This window comes from Canis aureus, chromosome 2, assembly GCF_053574225.1.
Source record: "Canis aureus isolate CA01 chromosome 2, VMU_Caureus_v.1.0, whole genome shotgun sequence".
Classification (NCBI taxonomy): domain Eukaryota; kingdom Metazoa; phylum Chordata; class Mammalia; order Carnivora; family Canidae; genus Canis; species Canis aureus.
The window spans coordinates 27,844,509-27,861,309 of record NC_135612.1 but is presented as its reverse complement, the minus strand read 5'-3'; the positions used below and the strand labels follow the sequence as shown (position 1 = coordinate 27,861,309).

General features: G+C 37.0%; 1 protein-coding gene across 4 annotated transcripts in view; it reads right to left on the bottom strand.

Annotated features, from left to right (window-relative positions):
* The window catches only part of HOMER1 (homer scaffold protein 1), a 135,798-nt gene that overhangs the window by 22,318 nt on the left and 96,679 nt on the right, over positions 1 to 16,801 (bottom strand). For all 4 annotated transcript variants that reach the window (XM_077867005.1, XM_077866997.1, XM_077867008.1 and 1 more), the window contains exon 6: positions 4,505 to 4,661. In XM_077867005.1, the coding sequence (XP_077723131.1) occupies positions 4,505 to 4,661 (157 nt within the window). The remainder of the gene's footprint in view (positions 1 to 4,504; positions 4,662 to 16,801) is intronic.

Sequence of the window (16,801 nt, the reverse complement as noted above, 5' to 3'; positions counted from 1 at the left end):
CCTCTCTCTCTCTCTATGTCTATCATAAATAACAAATAAATAAATATTTTTAAAAAAATCAATTTTGAGATACATTAAGACACTTAAGGTAGAATGAATAGATTCTTTAAGGACATGAATTTAGGACAAAAAAAAAAGACTAGGGGAAATAATTATTCATATGGCTTGCTCATGGAAAGAGCTAGGAAACTTAATTGATTAATGACAGTTAAGAAATCCTATTATGAAAGGCTTCTTTAAAAATTTCTTATCAAAACATATTCAAAATCAGCTATAACCATCTGCCTTCCATCTGTAGCTTTCAAGTTAAACATGGCTTCTGAAAACTGGCCTTGCAGAAGTGAGAAATTTTTTAAATATATTTCCAAATTGTAAGAGAATCTGGAAGAAAAGATACGCTTAAAATACAACTTAAATCATTCAATACTAGAATGACTTCACATCAATAGTGTCTCTGTAGCCAAAGACAACATTCTTTAGTCAATAAGAATGTACTAAGGGCCCAAAGAGCTACATAACTTGTAATGAGCACTTTAAGAGAACAGCAAAGGGCAGTAGCCCTAAAAGTTATACCATCCAAAAACACTATTGAGCCAACAGTCAAAATAGAAGTCAACATAAAAACAGACACACATACCCCATCACAGCCCTTCACATGCATTAGGATCTTATACATTTTGGCTGACTAGAATGCAATAAGTTCTAGACCATTAGGGAAACAGTAAATCCACTTTCACATTTTCCAAATATATACTAACCCTCCATAAATGTCACTCTACCTTTCCTAACACTTTCTTCCCTTCTACTCATGCACTAATAGTCTTGTGCAGACCCTTATCATGTAGGCCTAGATTATAGCAATGGACCACCAGAGGACATAATTATATAATTTCTGTCTATTTTTACCTCTCCTGTAAACTAACATTCATCTATCGTTGTGTAACTCCTCCATTCAAAGCCATTCAAAGGATCATTTCTTACAACCCTCGGGTCTTGCATATACCAGCCCTAAACAATTTAAACATCCTCATCACCCAAGACACTCACACTATGTAAATATGTGGTTTTTCCAACTAAAGGTAGGCAAGTCTCCTCATCCTAAGAATAAACCACTCTCACACCCATCTTGCTGACTTCACTAGAATGTCCACTCTTACTGCTGAAGCCAATCAGACATTACCAAACCTTCAGCTCTCAGCTCAGCATGTACTTTCAACAGAAAATCATTCCTTAATCTACTTAATCCCTCTAGGCTCTCTCCTGTCCTGTGGTCCACAAAACGAAACATATTCAAAATCTTGGCAATTATTTCCTTATTATTCAATATATATGAGTTTTCTTTGTCCAATTAGACAATCAATTGCTTATGGGGAGAGTTCCATGTCTGATAATGATGGAGTACTTTTTACTGGAAAAACTTTTCTATAGATAAAAACTGCAAATCATGACCAAAATGTAAAATTCAACTGTTTGAATGCCCTGGTAAGTGACCAAATAGAGCAAAAGACAGAAAGAAAGCAGTAACATTGGGTGAGATACAAATTTACACATCATTTTGCTTGAAGGCACTCTAGTCTGGCTCCATTGCTTGACTAGAAGTTAAGCTGAAACCTGTGGTCTTATTTCCCTGAGGAGCCTGAGGATCTGGGGACTCCTTAGAACAGCTGAAACAGCTAGAAATTGAGAGAACTATATGAAGAGAGTCCCCAAATAAACATACAGACTTCCTTCAAATCTTTGGCTGACCCTTGAACTACATGTGCACAGATAAGAATCCAAGGAGTCCAGCATGGTGGGGTTGGGAGGAGGTGGAAGGCTGCAAGAGCTAAGCTGTGGTAGTGCTCACCACAGAAAGAAGAGTGTGATGTTCTAGTCTCACTAAATCAGAGGACGTTGGTAATTACCTCAAGCTTTCCACTGAAAGCACCAGAAGGATTATGTCTTAGAAATAAAGATTTCCCAGGACTAGGGAATTCACCACAGGGTTAAGGGCAAAATTAATATAAACAGACTTTCATGAAGGCTAAGTCCACACTTTCACAATTGCAAGTAAATCTGTAAGGAAGTTTAACTGCTTGCTCAAAAATCAACCTCATTCAGAGTCAGAGAAGAGAATCTATGGGGTGTATATTGTCTAATTTAAAATGTCTAACAGACAACTGAAAATGAATAGACATGTGAAAAAAACAGGAAAACACAAAAGCTGCCCCTACACCCCTCTGGCCCAAACTGCAAAGGAAGTCAGGCTAAAGGGAAATGATAACTGATGGAAATTCAGATCTACAAGAAGCAAAGAAGAGCACTGAAAATTATAAATATGTAAATAAATAGATTTCATTTCTCAAATCTCTAAAATTCAATTCATTCTATAAACCAAAATTTCCTTAAGGGCAAAAATTACAGAATAAGGGGATTATACTAGCTCTTCAGTGACTATTGGCTCATGAGTTAACTGTCATGGATTAAGTTTTTCTTTAAAAGATTTTATTTATTTATTCATGAGACACACACACAGAGAGAGAGAGAGAGAGAGAGAGAGAGAGAGAGAGAGAGAGGGGCAGAGACACAGGCAGAGGGAGAAGCAGGCTCCATGCAAGGAGCCTGACGTGGGACTCGATCCCGGGTCTCCAGGATCACGCCCTGGGCTGAGGGCGGCACTAAACCACTGAGCCACCCAGGCTGCCTGGATTAATTTTTTTATTGTAGTGAAGAACACATAATAAAATATAGCACCTTAACCACTTTTAAATGTACAATTTAGTAGTGTTAAGTATGCTTTACACTGTTGTGAAAAAGATCTCCAGAACTTTGTCATCTTGCAAAATGGAAACTCTATACTATTAAACAACTTCCTTCTTCCTTCTCATAAGTTAACCTTTATACATATAATAGGATGACATTTACTCAGGTTTCTTACTCTCCCTCCCTGTCTCTATTTCATTTCTAAATTACTTCTCATGTTATCCTTATCCTACTACTTCCTCAAGTTGTGCTCTGGTAGTAAGCCCATTTCTTATTGTCGATGAAGTTCATTTCTTTGGCATCCTTCCTAAAAAAGGAAATTAGTGGCATCTACTTCCTTTTGGGTAAATGCAAATGCTTTAAACACAAAAAAATGTTTCACAAGTAATTGTTTGGGCTACTAATATAACTCACACTGGAATTTCTGATTTTCTTTTCCTGTATGAAGTTTCAAATACAGGTGCCCCCCACTTTCTTAAGTTTGCATTATGCCACTTCATAAAGGATCTGTATTAGTATGGTAACAGTTTTTCGGGGCAAAACTAAAAATCATCCTCAGATTTGTAAGTTAGCAAAAACAGACACTAATGTAGGTCTTTTGTAAAAACAAACTAACATAATGTGAACTTCTGGAAAGTAGGGAATACTCTTCACTTTATACCACTTTGGCTTAGGAAAGGTTTCACAAGAATGCTTTATTTTTGGATAGTGAGGAAAACCTCACTATCCACTATCCTCATTGTATAAGCAATTTTTATTTTATTATTTATTTATTATTTATTAATAATAAATTTATTTTTTATTGGTGTTCAATTTGCCAACATACAGAATAACACCCAGTGCTCATCCCGTCCAGTGCTCCCCTCAGTGCCCGTCACCCATTCACCCCCACCCCCCGCCCTCCTCCCCTTCCACCACCCCTAGTTTGTTTCCCAGAGTTAGGAGTCTTCATGTTCTGTCTCCCTTTCTGGTATTTCCTACCAATTTCTTCTCCCTTCCCTTGTATAAGCAATTTTTTTTTTTAATTTTTATTTATTTATGATAGTCACAGAGAGAGAGAGAGAGAGAGAGGCAGAGACACAGGCAGAGGGAGAAGCGGGCTCCATGCACCGGGAGCCCGACGTGGGATTCGATCCGGGTCTCCAGGATCGCGCCCTGGGCCAAAGGCAGGCGCCACCCAGGGATCCCCGTATAAGCAATTTTTATAAAGAATTTCTTACCTATGTTTTTAAGTTGTTCCTTCTTTAACAAACAATAAAAATAATAAAAGCATCTATCATCAACTAAGTGCAAACTTGTTGATTCATTTTCTCAATTCTACAGACTATATATTATTATTCCTATTTTATAGATGAGAATACTGAGCAGAAAGGGATACCTTACCAAAGGTCACACAGGCAGTGACAGAATAGAAAAATATTTTTTTATTTTTATTTTTTTTTAAGATTTTATTTATTTATTCATGAGAGACACAAAGAAAGAGAGAGAGACAGACAGACAAAGGGGCAGAGACACAGGCAGAGGGAGAAGAAGCAGGCTCCCTGCAGGCAGTCCGACGTGGGACTTGATCCCAGGTCCCCAGGATCACACCCTGGGCAGAAGGCGGCGCTAAACCACTGAGCCACCCGGGCTGCCCTATATATAGGTTCTAACAACCAATGAGCATCTCCAGATGTCCTTGTGCTGAATCTACTGAGTTTCTGCTGATCAGGGAAATCTGTCAGCCATAAATTTCTGTGGACAGCAGTAGCTCTGAACTTACTCGCTTGTGCAGACGTTCTGCTTCCTCCTGATACGCAGCAAGTTGCTGTTTCCATTGTTTCACATTGGCAGTGGACTCCAACAGGGCTGCAGTGAGTTTGGCATTATTTCCTTTGAGGGTAGCCAGTTCAGCCTCCCAATGTTTGCTGATTGCTGAACTAAAAGAAAAGAAAATTCTATCAATTACACTGAATATTGTCACTTTGAAGGTATAGCAGTACTTGCTTCTACTGATTTTATAGTCTACAAATGTTTCAAAGATAACTCAAAAAGAATAAATACAAATATTTCACTGAAAGGTTCCTGCTGAAGAAAACCTAGCAAGTGAAGAAATATAAAAAGTACCAAAGTAGTAGACTTAATGTAGACTAGCTCCCACCTTCATTAGGACAGGTACAGATATCTAAGGAAGAGTTTCTATCCATTCTCTTTTGAGGAATAAACATTATATCCTGAAAAATATCTATACGCAAAACCTAATAATGTACTGTGTATTTATCTGAGGTGGGTATTATTCAAAATTTATTTTTTAAAATTTATTTTTATTTACTTTCTTTAAAGAATTTATTTATTTGAGAGAGAGAGAGAGAAAGCGCGCGCACACACAAGCAGGGGGAGGGGCAGAGGGAGAAGCAGGCTCCTCCCTGAGCAGAGAGTCCAACATGGGGCTCAATCTCAGGACCCTGGGATCATGACCTGGGTCGAAGGCAGACACTTAACCAACTGAGCCACCCATGCGTTCTTCCAAATTTTTAATCTTTAATAAAAATATAGTTGACATATAATACTATATTAGTTTTGGTATATAACAAAGTGATTTCATAATTATAAATCACGAAATGTTCACTATGATAAGTATAGTTACGTGTCAATATACAAAGTTATAATCATATTATTCACTGTATTTCCTAATCTGTACTTTTCATCCCTGTTATTTACTTTTTAATTAGAAGTTTGCTCTAAATCCCTTTAATCACCTATTTTTGCCTCACTCCCCTTCTCTCTTGTAACCAGAGAGACCAATTTGCTCTCTGTACTTATGAGTCCATTTGTTTTTGTTTTAGATTCCACATATACTTGAAATCCTATGGTATTTTGTTGTTCCCTAGAGGGTATTTTGCTATGTAAAATACCCTCTAGGCCCATCCATGTTGTTGCAAACGGCAAGATTTCATTTTTTTTTTTACAGCTGAATAATATTCCATTGTAATATATATACACACCACATCTTTATCCATTCATCTATTGATGGATGTTGGGCTGCTTCCCTATCTTGGCTATTGCAAATACTGCTGCAATAAACCTATGGGTGCATGTATCTTTTAGAATTAGTATTTTTATTTTCTTTCGGTAAATAACCAGAAGTGAAATTAATGGATCATATGGTATTTATATTTTTAATTTCTGAGGAACATCCATACTTGTTTTCCACAGTGGCTGCACCAAAAGCACTGTATTTTTTTAAGTGCATCAAATCCTGAAAGTACAATTTCATTCCTTTGTAAAACATGAAGATGCTTCAATGTCAGAAAGTTTGGGACATGTAATGTAGTATTTTTTCTGAAACTGCTACTGATTTATTTCACGTTACTCATAATTTTGAAATGCCCAAAATATTAAAAAATTGTTACAATGAATCTATTTCAGGGGCACCTAAGTGGCTTAGTGGTTGAGCCTTTGGCTCGTGGCATGATCCCAGGGTCCTGGGACTGAGACCCACATTGGGCTCCTCACGGGGAGCCTGCTTCTCTGCCCTGTATCTCTGCCTTTCTCTCAGGGTCTCTCATAATAAAAAAATAAAATCTAAAAAAAAAAAATAAAAAAAAATTCTACTTCGGGTATTATAACAGGCTACACCTAGAAATAGTTCCCTATGACTTAATTTCTGACAGAATTTCAGTATCACATATAGAACAAAAAAGAACTAAAAGCAATAGCCTATTGGTTCATTTACTATTCTACTTGAAAAGCTATCCAAAGTTAATTGCCTCAACCAAGACAATTTTTCTATTATAAAGACAATTCTATTAATTGGTAAGACTCCTCTCTTCATAATTCCTTCACTAACTGTCCCTGTAAGAAAGGACTGCCTCATTTGAAAGGAAAAGATGTTTTTTTCTTAAACAAACAAACCAGATTTATTTGAGAGAGAGAAAACATGGCAGGGGCGGGGGAAGGAGAGAGAGAGAATCCCAAGAAGCTGGGCATGGGGCTTGATTATAGGACCCTGAGATCAGGACCTGAGCTGAAATCAAGAGTAGGACAGTTAACTGAATGAGCCACCCAGGTGCTCTGGACTGATATTTTTAATAGTAATTTTATTTATTTTTTAAAAGATTTTATTTATTTATTCATGAGAGACACACACACAGAAAGAGAGGCAGAGTCACAGGCAGAGGGAGAAGCAGGCTCCATGCAGGGAGCCTGACGTGGGACTCGATCCCGGGTCTCCAGGATCACACCCTGGGCCGAAGGCGGCGCTAAACTGCTGAGCCACCAGGGCTGCCCATAGTAATTTTAATATGTATTATATAAAAGAAAGCAAAAAAAAAAAAAAGAAAGCATAGCTCCTATCATCAAGATTTCTAAAGCTCATTACTAATGATGAGATGTATGTGCATCATGAGCCCTCTAATATGATGCATAGGGAAAGAAACAAGATATAAATTTTTTTAGATTTAATTTTTTTAATTTTTTAATTTTTTTAGATTTTATTTATTTATTTGAAAGAGAAAGCAGGAGCAGGAGGGAGGAGTAGAGGAAGAGGGAGAATCAAACTCCCCGTTGAGCAGGGAGCCCCATGCAGGACTCAATCCCAGGACACTGGGATTGTGAATTGAGCTGAAGGCAGATGCTTAACCAACTGAGCCATCCAGGTGCCCAACACAAGATAATTTCTATGATATTCTTGTCAAAAATGCATAACCTCATTCTAAGCATGAGAAAACATAAACTCAAACTGAGGGACGTTCTACAAAATAACTGGATGGTACTCTTCCAAAGTGTCAAGAGAAGACAAAACTCAGAAACAGAATGGTGGAGAATAAGAAGAAAGAATTAAATGCAAACAGATAGGTTCCTAGAACAGAAAGGGACAATGATGAAAACAAGTCTCCAGTTTATTAGTAGTATTGTATTGATATTAATTTGATAATTATTTTTTTTAATTTGATAATTATTATGGTTATGGAAGATGCTAACGTAAGGGAAGTGGGGTGAGGAATTCTCTACATAGTTTTTGTAACTTTCTATAAATCTATTAGTTTCAAATAAAAAGTTTTAAAAATTTTCTAAAGTTTACTAAGTGAGAAAATTTCATCCAAACATGAAAGGACAAAATCAAACAATAAGCTAAGCTATTAATTTAACAACTCACTTCTATTCTTGAAAACTCTTTTCTATTCCGTCTTTTGTGGAATGATTTTCCAAATTCAGTTTTTCTGAGCAAAGCATGCACCTGTTCTAACTTACAGATTTTTTTTTAAAAACCACCTACCATTTTTCCCCTATAGAGATGAGTTTTATTTAAATGGACCCTTCAATCTGACAACTAAAACCTTATTGAACTAATTTAAACACTTGACATATGCAAATATCAAACTCTTGGGGGCATCTTTTGTTACATTTGTTTTTTTGTCCTCAGTTCCAGAAATCACTTTATAAAGGTTTAAATGGATATCTTGTTACTCAAAACAAAGCCTTTTCAACTACAACTGAGTTTACATTAATGAAGTGACTTTTAGAATCCCCCCAAAGATGTGGGGGCTGGTTGCCAGGTGAACCAACCTTGATTAAAGGTTTATGTATACAATGGAATATTACTCAGCCATTAGAAACGACAAATACCCACCATTTGCTTCAATGTGGATGGAACTGGAGGGTATTATGCTGAGTGAAGTAAGTCAATCGGAGAAGGATAAACAGTGTATGTTCTCATTCATTTGGGGAATATAAATAATAGTGAAAGGGAATATAAGGGAAGGGAGAAGAAATGTGTGGGAAATATCAGAAAGGGAGACAGAACATAAAGACTCCTAACTCTGGGAAACGAACTAGGGGTGGTGGAAGGGGAGGAGGGCGGGGGGTGGGGGTGAATGGGTGACAGGCACTGAGGGGGACACTTGACGGGATGAGCACTGGGTGTTATTCTGTATGTTGGTAAATTAAACACCAATAAAAAAATTAAAAAAAAAAAAGCGGGGGGGGGGTTTTTAAAAACTTTCAGTCCCAACCCCTGGCCTCCAGGGAGGGGAAAGGGACTGGAAGTTGAATCAGTCACCAATGGCCCGTGAGTTTATCAATTATATCTGTGTCATAAAACCTCCATAAAACCGCAAAAGAATGGGTTTCCAAGAGCTTCCATGTTGGTGACCCAGAAAGCATTTAAGTGCTAGGCCCCAAACTCCCCAGGGAAAAAGCTCCTGCTTTCAGGATCTTGCCCCATGCATCATTTCACCCAGCTGTTCACTAGGGAGGGAGTTGTGAGATGCTCTAATTTATAGCCAATCAGAAGCATAGGTAACAAATCAGACTTGAGACTGGCATCTGAAGAGGAAGCAGTATCATGGGATTGAATGCTTAGTCTGTGAGGTATGAAGCTAACTCCAGGTAGTTAGTGTAAGAATCGAGTTAAATTTGGGGGACACTCAATCAGCATCCATGGAAAGTGAGTTAATTGCTTGGTGATATCAATCTGTCTATCTTCCTGGATTGTCTATCTTCACCACACATGCAGTGTGTCTCCTGTTCTAGCCAAGCTAGCTTGCCTGTGATGTTTTCTTCCTCCCAATCAGATTTTCATTTTGCTTCCTATGAATTTTTGCCCTAAATTTTCTATCATCAGCATCAATTTACAAGATCACATTCTTCCCTTTCACAGATCCAGGTCTTCTCTAATAAGTATTTTCTAGTTACACCACCTATCCTTCCGCTATGAGGACAGCCCAGTGCTTGCCAATCTGTGTGAGTTTAGCTAACACACTGACTACCTAAATGAAAAAGTACAGGTATTCATTAGGGTAAAATGTATCCTTTATGAAGTACAAAAGCAACTCAGGATTAACTTAATTAAAATAATGAATAGTAAATGTTTTAACTATTAAATTTTAATTAAGTTTTCAATACTAATATAATTCTTAAATATAAGAATTCTGAATTTCACATTTGGGATGGGATTTCACACTAGCCTTGATTAAGAATCTATCGTTTCTTGATTTCTACTCTAAATCAATCAATCCAGCATACAAAATACAAGAGATTTCAGGTACAAAATATAGACCTCGAACTTGGAGAATCTACAAAGGACCTGTTCAGGAAAATGTTAGTATTCCTAAACAGGATGCCCGTTTTGGTATAATTTAGAAATCGGTATCATTTGAACAATCAAAATTAGAAATCAAGAATTTTTCAGACAAACAAAAGGTGAGGGAATTTATAACCACCAGACAATATATTACAGGAAATATTAAAGTAAGTTCTTATATTATACCAGACAGAAAATTGGATCCCCACAAAGAAATGAAAATATCTGGAAATGATTGAAATGAAGATTATTATAAAAAATCCAAAAGAAAAAGAATAGTCTTTTAAACAAATGGTGCTAAATCAACTAGATTACCCTCCCCCCTCCCACAGAATCTTGAGTCATATCTCATATCCCATATAAAAATTAACTGAGGGATGCCTGGATGGCTCAGTGGTTGAGCATCTGCATTCAGCTCAGGGCATGATCCCAGGATCTGGGATCGAGTCCCACATTGGGCTCCCTGTGAGGAGCGTGCTTCTCCCTCTGCGTATGTCCCATACTCTTTATGTCTCTCATGAACAAATAAATAAAATCTAAAAAAAAAAAAACCCTCAAATAAATGAGGACTAGATGGAAACTACTTCAATGTAATAAAGGCCAAATATGAAAAGCACACAGCTAAATCTCAGACTCAAAAATGAAAGACTGAAACCTTTGCTTCTAGGATCAGAAACAAGACAAGGATGTCCACTTTCACCACTCCAAATTCAAAGTGGTACTGAAAGTCCTAGCCAGCATAAGTCGGCACAAAAATGAATCAAAGAGGTCTAAATTAAAAAGAAAGAAGTAAAAATATGTTGGCAGGTGACATGATTTATATGTTGAAAATCCTAAAGATTTCAAAAAAGGCTATTAGAACTAACAAATGATTTCAGCAAAGCTGCGGGACACAAAAATCAACACAAAAAACCAGTTCTAATTCTAATACACCATGAACAGGCTGAAAAGGAAATAAAACAATTCCCTTTGCAAAAGCATCCATTAGAATAAAATACTTAGTAATGAACTTAACCAAGGAGGTAAAAAACTTGTACAATGAAAACTATAGAAGGCGATTGAAAGAAACTAAAGACACAAACAGAAAGACATTCCATACACACAGAATGGAAGACTTAATGTCAATACTAGCAAAGTGACCTACAGATTCAATATAATCCCCATCAAAATCTCAACATTGTTACCTCAGAAAAAAGAAAAATTCATCCTAAAATTCACATGGCATCTCAAAGGACTCCAAACTGCCAAAGCAATCTTTAAAAAAAGAACATAGTTCTCACATTTCCTGATTTCAAAACTTCTTACAGCTACCTACAATAATCAAAACAATATGGTACTGACATAAAGACAGACATACAAACCAATAGAATACAGCAGATAGGCCAGAATAAACCCTCACATATAGAGTTGATTGAGTTTCACAGATCTGATTGTCAGGATCACTCAATAGGGAAACGATGGTCTTTTCAACAAATGGTGCTGGGAAAACTGAATACCTACATACAAAAGAATGAAGTTGGGCCTCTGTCTTATGCCACATGCAAAAATTAAAAATGGATCAGAGACCTAAATGCAAGGGCTAAAACTATAAAACTCTTAAAAAGAAAACATAGGTGGAAAAGCTCCATGACAGAGAACTTGAAATGATTTTTTTTTAATTTTTTATTTATTTATGATAGTCACAGAGAGAGGGAGAGAAAGAGAGACAGGCAGAGGGAGAAGCAGGCTCCATGCACCGGGAGCCCGATGTGGGATTCGATCCTGGGTCTCCAGGATCGCGCCCTGGGCCAAAGGCAGGCGCCAAACCGCTGCGCCACCCAGGGATCCCTGAAATGATTTTTTGTATAGAACATAAAAAGCACAGGCAAAAACAAAAACAAAAAAACCCCAATATATTTGGGCTATGGCAAAATTTAAAACTTCTGTGAATCAAAGGATACAGAGTGAAAAGACAATCCACATAACAGTGAAAAATATTTGCAAGTTATTTATCTGATAAGGAGTCAATATCCAGAATATATAAAGAACTCCTATAACTCAACAACAAAAAAACAAATATCCTGATTAGAATATGGGCAAAGAAAACAAAAAAAAAAGAAAATGGGCAAAGGACTTGAATATGTTCTCAAAAAATATCCAAGAGGCCAGAAAGGATCTAACAAAGATGCTCAACATCACCAGTCATTAGGGAAATGCAAGTCAAAACCATGGTGAGATACCAATCATTTCATATTCATTAGGATGATTACTATCAAAAAAAAGAAAAAAAAAACAAGTGGTGCGGATTCAGAGAAATTGGAACGCTGGTACACTGGTGGTGGTAATATAAAATGGTGCAGCTAGTGTGGAAAAGAGTATGGCAGTTGCTCAAAAAATTAAGAATGAAATTACCATGTAATCTAGTAATTCAATTTCTCAGTATGCATCTAAAAGATATTTGCAAAATAATCCATACAGTAGCATTACTCACAACAGTCAAAATATAGAAGCAATCCAAATGTCCAATGGCAACTCAAATATCCAACAAAATGTTATACATACATGCCATGGGATATTACTGAACCTTAAAATGGAAGAAAATGCTGACACATGCTGCAACATGAATGAACCTTGAGGATCACATGCTAACTGAACTAATAAGCCAGTCACGAAAAGACAAATACTATACAATTCCACTTAAAAAGTTACCTAGAGTAGTCAAATTGAGAGACAGAAAGTAGAAGGGTGGTTGCCAGGTGCTGGGGGAAGAAAGGAATGGAGAGTTGTTGTTTAATTGGTACAGTTTTAGTTTTGCAAGATGAAAAGAATTCTACAGATTGGTTCTTACAACAATGTGAATATACTTTACTGAACAGTACATGTAAAAATGGTTATGATAAATTTTAGGCAATGCATATTTTATCACTTAAAAAAATTTTTTTTAAAGATTTTATTTATTTGAGAGAGAGAGAGAGAACATGTATGAGCTGGGAGTAGGGAAGTGGGTTGGCAAGGAGGGGGAGAGGAAGAGAGACTCCTAAGCAGTCTCCTTGCTCAGCAGGAGCCCAACACTGGGCTTGATCATGATCCTGAGATCATGACCTGATTAAAATCAAGAATCAGACGCTTAACTGACTGAGCTACTCAGGTGCTTTCCCTTTTTAGAAAGGGGGAAAAAATTCTACATAATATATGATTTCCATTTATGACATTACAGAAAAGACAAAACTATAGGGATAGAAAAGCAATCCTTGGTTGCCAGTGGCTGGGGGATAGAGATAGAAGTCTACTACACCAAAGAGCAGGAGAGAATTTTAGGGGACAACAGAGCTCTTCTTTACTTTGTGTTGGTGGCTACACAACTATACAAATATCTAAATGGATAAAACTGTACAGTAAGCAGAAAGAGTGAATTTTATTATATATATAAATTGTACTTCAATTAAAAAATTATCACATTACCAAAAGAAAAAAAAAGCCTTTCTGAGCACTCTTAAATACACTTTCTGTGACTGTAGGATTACAAAGGGTAAGAGCTGGAAAGGTCTTAGACTGGTAGAATGGACTCTAAGCTGCTCCATTCATGCCTGTATTTGTTGGCATGGGAGGAGACTGGGTGGGCAGGAAACACATAATAAAAGAGTCAAAAAAAGGAAGGAGGTTAGTGGGCATCTGTAGATGGTGATAAGAAGTAGACAGGAGAAGTAGGATTATAGAGGCAGGGATACATATAGGAAAGGAATGGGCTATAGATATAAGGCATAATTAAAAATTAGTTTTGGGTAGGAAGCCACTGAAATGATGACTCTGGAATAGGACAGAAAAACGTGAAGGTATTAAGTCTCATCATACTATGAACTTGTCTACTTCATTCCCCTAAACATGTCTTGAGGCCCTATATATCAAGTAGTGAGATCTGGCCACAGGTAAGGTGTCCCATGGATTCCCATTAACCTTTTTCTTCTTTACTCTGCAGAGCCCCAAAGTCCTGCTGATTGCATTTTAACAAACAGGTGAATGCTGAAGAAAATGGTCATACCAAATACATTTATGCACAGTGTACAAGAGGACAATAAAACATAACAATTTAAGACTTAATAATCTTGGAGTACTAGAGGAGAGAACAGTTCAATAGTTTAGTGTTTCTGCATTTTCTTGTACTTGATTCCAAAGTAAATAAATACATTTTTAAGGCTATTTTGCAGTATCAACCAAAATTTTAACTTTGTTGGTAAATCTGAATCTTTTAGAACATGCTTGCATCTTCTACTTTATGAGCTGCTCCTTTAATAATCTAGAGTACCACGTGAAATACAACTTAGGAAATAAAATATTTTTTATTTCTGTCAATCTGTCCTGTTTCCTCTTTATAGTTTTTTAAATGTATTCCCCTCATCATCTATTATATTAGAATACCCTACACAATTTCAACTTACAGTGAATTCCAAAGAGTAAGTATCCTGAAGGAAGTTTTACATGTGACCTATCTCGGTTAACTCAGATGTGCTCAGACCTCACATATAATTTTAAATACTTTGCATACTGTTACAATTTTGAAAAAAGTGTTCCTTTCTTACAATTTTAAGATAGCCCTTCCCCCCCCCCCATTTGATTGATTTTTTAACAACAGTGAATACCTTGGGATTAAAGCTGATACCAACGTTTCAAATTAGCACCATACAGTTCAGGGATATTTGTTTAAAAAAATGTTAGGTTTCTAACTGCCTGCTAATTTGGTTCTTTGTTACAGGTACAGTTTTGATAGTTTCCCATTACGTAAATTGTTCACAAAGAATACAGTAACTTGTTTAGTTGGAGACACCAGTGAGTCAGAAGAGATATTGAAATACCACTATGATCTCATGTCTCTCTGCTAGAATAAGAGCAAAATAATTCTTTATTCTTGTGACTGGTAAAGTTTCCCTTCAGAAAGGACCAGCCGGTTTCCTGTTGGCTTCAGATCTACTAGTCAGATGAGGCAATTCAAAACATTCCCAAGACATCATCTGAAAGGTTCCTTAAACTGGAATTTTACAGGTTTCCTTTAACTAAAGTCAAAGTTCTACAAAAAAAGTAGTAAACTTCATTAAATTAGTTATGTAAAGTCTAGAAGAAAAAGGATAGTCTAATGAATAGACAATGTAACAGAGTCTATGCATGAGCAATGCACTTACTTATTTAACCTACGAAGTGAATCCTCTATGTGAATGGTCAGTTACAGAATTTTAAAAAGCTGCCTCTCTCTCATGCCCCAGGGCCCAGATCCACCATCAGTCTCCAGAATGGTAGCCCCATGCATATAATTCCTAAGCATGCTAATCATGCAGAACTGTAAAAAAATATCCAGATAAGCTTTTAAAGAAGGATTTATTTATTTTTAAAGATGTATTTATTTATTCATGAGAGACATAGAGAGAGGCAGAGACACAGGCAGAGGGAGAAGCAGGTTCCCCACAAAGGAGCTCGAAGCAGGACTCGATCCCGGATCCCAGGACCACACCCTGAGCTGAAGGCAGACGCCCAACCGCTGAGCCACCCAGGCATCCCTTAAAGGGGGATTTAAAAATAGGTTGCAAAAGACTTACTTCTGGACATGATTCTTCGTATTGGTAGTGAGGTCACCCTCACTATGAAAGTCAGAGAGTGACTCAAGCGCTGCCAACGCTGCCCTGTCTAAAGACAGCCTGGCAGTTTGTCTCCTTACTCTTCCTTCGCACCTGTGAGCACAGAAGCAACTAACCTGGACTTCAACCTACATGCATGCCACTTCTGGAGCTAGGTGCTCCCCTGTTGGCCTATTGGCCCCAAGCTAGTTCCACTTATAAACTAAAGGCTCGTTCTATGAGATACAGCTGAAAATCTCAATGTGCCTAAATGCTTAACAAGGTTTCCCTCAAAGCTTATTGTAAATTTGGCAATTCATCAGTTTCCTTATCCTTGGGGTCCTCTTATCAGATGTTCCCACTGTTCTGATCCTTATAGTTCTATTGGGACCTGCTTCTAAATGCTGCCCCTCTGATCCTTGCTGTCAATGTACGCCTTGATAACCACCCCCAAATCTTACTTTCCAGCTCAGATTCCTTCCTCAGAATCCATCATCTTTGCACATAACCTGGCATGCCTGCTGACACGCAATATAGAAACTGATGGCTCCTGGTAAACACATGAAGGTACATTGCTGATTAAGTTTTAAAAACAGTCCCTGCAGGGAACCAGAAATCACACTCTGGAAAATACGGTGTTTAGAACTGAAATGGAATTTATGTATTAAAGCTGTTAATAAAAACAATGGCTTAGAAAAAAATCTCAGAGACAATAAAGACTGTATCTCCAGTATTATTAACAGCCCCCAAAAAGAACACTGGGTTGAAAAATGTGGACATACAGTCAAAAGTGAATCAGAAGAGGTGGACTCTGAGTACAATGAAAGCAGCGGAACACCTTAAGCCACTTATTCTACACATACTACATACGTATAAAAGTGTTATAGGAAAAAAAAAAAAGTAAAAAAAAAAGTATTATAGGTATATTGATATGTGTCTAAGAAGTCGGAAAGAGCTGTTATAATCAGTTTAATTGACAATGTTTTCTTCTTGTTAGTACATAAAATAATGGTATGTCTTATCAAAGGCATCTGAGATCAGATAAAATATAGAATTTTACTTAGTTAAAAAAAAACAGCAGTGATTTTTCTAAGTTATAAAATTAATCTGAAACAAATTATTTTAAAATGTATAACCATGCCTTTATCAGTCTTTAAATAGAAATTGCTTTGAATAGAAATAAAGAATTTCATTAAATGTATACACTAAACAAGAACAAACTGTGAAAGAGTGGTTAAAAATATGGGCTCGGGTACACCTACAACTAATACAGTGCTATATTTCAATTAAAAAAAAAAAAAAAGGGATCCCTGGGTGGCGCAGCGGTTTGGCGCCTGCCTTTGGCCCAGGGCACGATCTTGGAGATCCGGGATCGAATCCCATGTCGGGCTCTCAGTGCATGGAGCCTGCTTCT